This window comes from Condylura cristata, unplaced genomic scaffold (genome assembly GCF_000260355.1).
Source record: "Condylura cristata isolate star-nosed mole 26May11 unplaced genomic scaffold, ConCri1.0 scaffold00016, whole genome shotgun sequence".
In the NCBI taxonomy this organism is placed as follows: domain Eukaryota; kingdom Metazoa; phylum Chordata; class Mammalia; order Eulipotyphla; family Talpidae; genus Condylura; species Condylura cristata.
The window spans coordinates 15,615,414-15,617,503 of NW_004567117.1; the positions used below are offsets into that span (position 1 = coordinate 15,615,414).

The following is a 2,090-nucleotide window of genomic DNA, read 5'->3' on the forward strand; positions in this document are numbered from 1 at the left end:
CATTTGCAGTTTTTTTGTCTAAGATAAAGACTAAATGGTAAAGATGCTAAAAACTGGGGTTTCTAGAGAGTGTTCTACTGATGTAAGGCAAAGCAGTACAGGAAAACAATTTTGACAAGTAAATGAGTCAGTAACAAAAGCACTTTAAAAATGGGTTATGCACTACCTCTACAAATGAAAGATTGGTCATTTGTTTAGAATACAGAGTGTTCTGATGTCTTCACCCTATTATTCGGCAACTACGCTGTTTCTTGTCTCTGAGCATTTAAATTCACTAAACTATTTGTACATGCACAGTAAAGATGATCAACAAATGTCATAAGAAGGAAGAAAGCAGCAGAGAACAGGACTGTATGGCATTTTCTAGACTGAGCAGAGTTTAATAATCAACAGAAAGTCATGATTCAACTAGTTATGTTCTTGTTATCAAAAATATGTCTCAGCTAGTGTTTAAATATAACAAACCAAAAGTACAAACAAAAACAACCCCCAGTTTTGCCAATAAATTAAAAAATGTAAGCAAAATGTTAAGTAGTTAAATGTTTCAGTTTTTAACCTCCTGTGGTATAATTGAGAATGTGCACTGAAAACAGATCACTGTTTGATACTGAAATACAGATTTCCTTTTTCTTATAATTTTTATATGATGGCAACTTTTTTCTACTTCCATAAGATCTTACAACTCTGTCATGAATTTCAATAGGTGTTCTTTATGACTCAGATATTTTATAGGTGGAACCAATAAATATACTGGGTTTCTGAACATTCTCCAAATGTCTGGGCTTTAGTTCCACATTGCCTTGAACATTGAGGAAGAGGAAGGAATATCATGAATTGCAATTTGGGTTGAAAGTTGGGTATTTGATATATAAATGGAAGCAATTTTTAGCAATGACCTTTGTTAATCTTATGTTGCCGAGGTAGTTTATAAATAGGGGTGGCCCTCTCTTGGATGGGCACGACGCTGTGACAGACCATACTTGTTTTTTGATAAATGATGAACAAAACCCATACTCAAATGGGCACTGACAATACCAGTTTCACGGTAGTGGAGGAACAAACTGATGGGTAGGCTTATTTGTTCTGTGAGGCAAGACTTAACCAAATCTTACAAGACAATGGATGACTGATGAATGGAAACCAGAGAAACTAGATATATATTTGCTTTGGGGGATATTTTACAAAGATTTCTCTTTTAGATTTGGGTTTCAGTATAGGTTTCTTCCATTCCTCCTTGATAAATAATGAAACATTGGTTGCTTTGATGGAGTAATAGGATAAAAAGCAGCAACCTGTACATGCTTAACTTATAACAAATCTGTTTCCTTAATGGGTGGAAGGAAATCTGAGGACATTGCCTGCGACTCTCGTCTGCTTTCAGTGCTATCTTCTAGTCATACCGAAGACAACACCTCTCCCGATGGGTCCTTCCCTTTCTTCTCTTCGCTTCGGTCGATGTCAATCACATGCATGACTCCAGCTTTCAGAATCAAGTCATCAGTCTCTACCTGGCTCCTGTTATCCTCCACCTCCATGTAGCTCCCTTTTGTTTGCTGGGCAGCTTTGCTGAAGGCTTCTTTAAAACGACGCTTGAGTTCAACATCTGGACAGAAGACATACTCATAAAGGCCACCTGCGAGGACTGCTCCTATGATGGGTCCAACCCAATAGATCTGGGAGAAAGAGGGGAGAGCGTAGAGTGTAAGAAGAGAAAAACTGTTCCTTTAAATTTAGAATTCAGCACAAATATGTCATGCAAAAAAGAGAATTGGAAACAAAATCAAGTCCATATCAGAAATTCATATGCTGCATTGTAAGCCTTGAACAAGATAAGAAATGACTGTCCTATGTTTTCTGTTTTTATTAATTACACTCTTTCCCATTTTCTCATAAACCTTGAAGACAGTACTTCCATGGTACTGAGAATTAAGCCAACACCAAGAATTCTTCAACTAAAATAGAAAGAAAATGTCCAGTACGGTTCATATTTTCTTACAATTGCCATCTGACATTTCCTTCCTTCCTTCCTTCCTTCCTTCCTTCCTTCCTTCCTTCCTTCCTTCCTTCCTTCCTTCCTTCCTTCCTTCCTT

At 37.1% G+C, this 2,090-nt stretch overlaps 1 protein-coding gene across 1 annotated transcript in view; it reads right to left on the reverse strand.

Moving 5' to 3' along the window:
- Window positions 1–1,233: 1,233 nt before the first annotated feature.
- AQP4 (aquaporin 4) overlaps window positions 1,234–2,090 on the reverse strand; it is a 7,128-nt gene continuing 6,271 nt past the window's right edge. Inside the window, exon 5 of the mRNA XM_012725973.1 lies at window positions 1,234–1,673. Within this exon, the coding sequence (XP_012581427.1) occupies window positions 1,395–1,673 (279 nt within the window). The 3' untranslated portion in view covers window positions 1,234–1,394. The remainder of the gene's footprint in view (window positions 1,674–2,090) is intronic.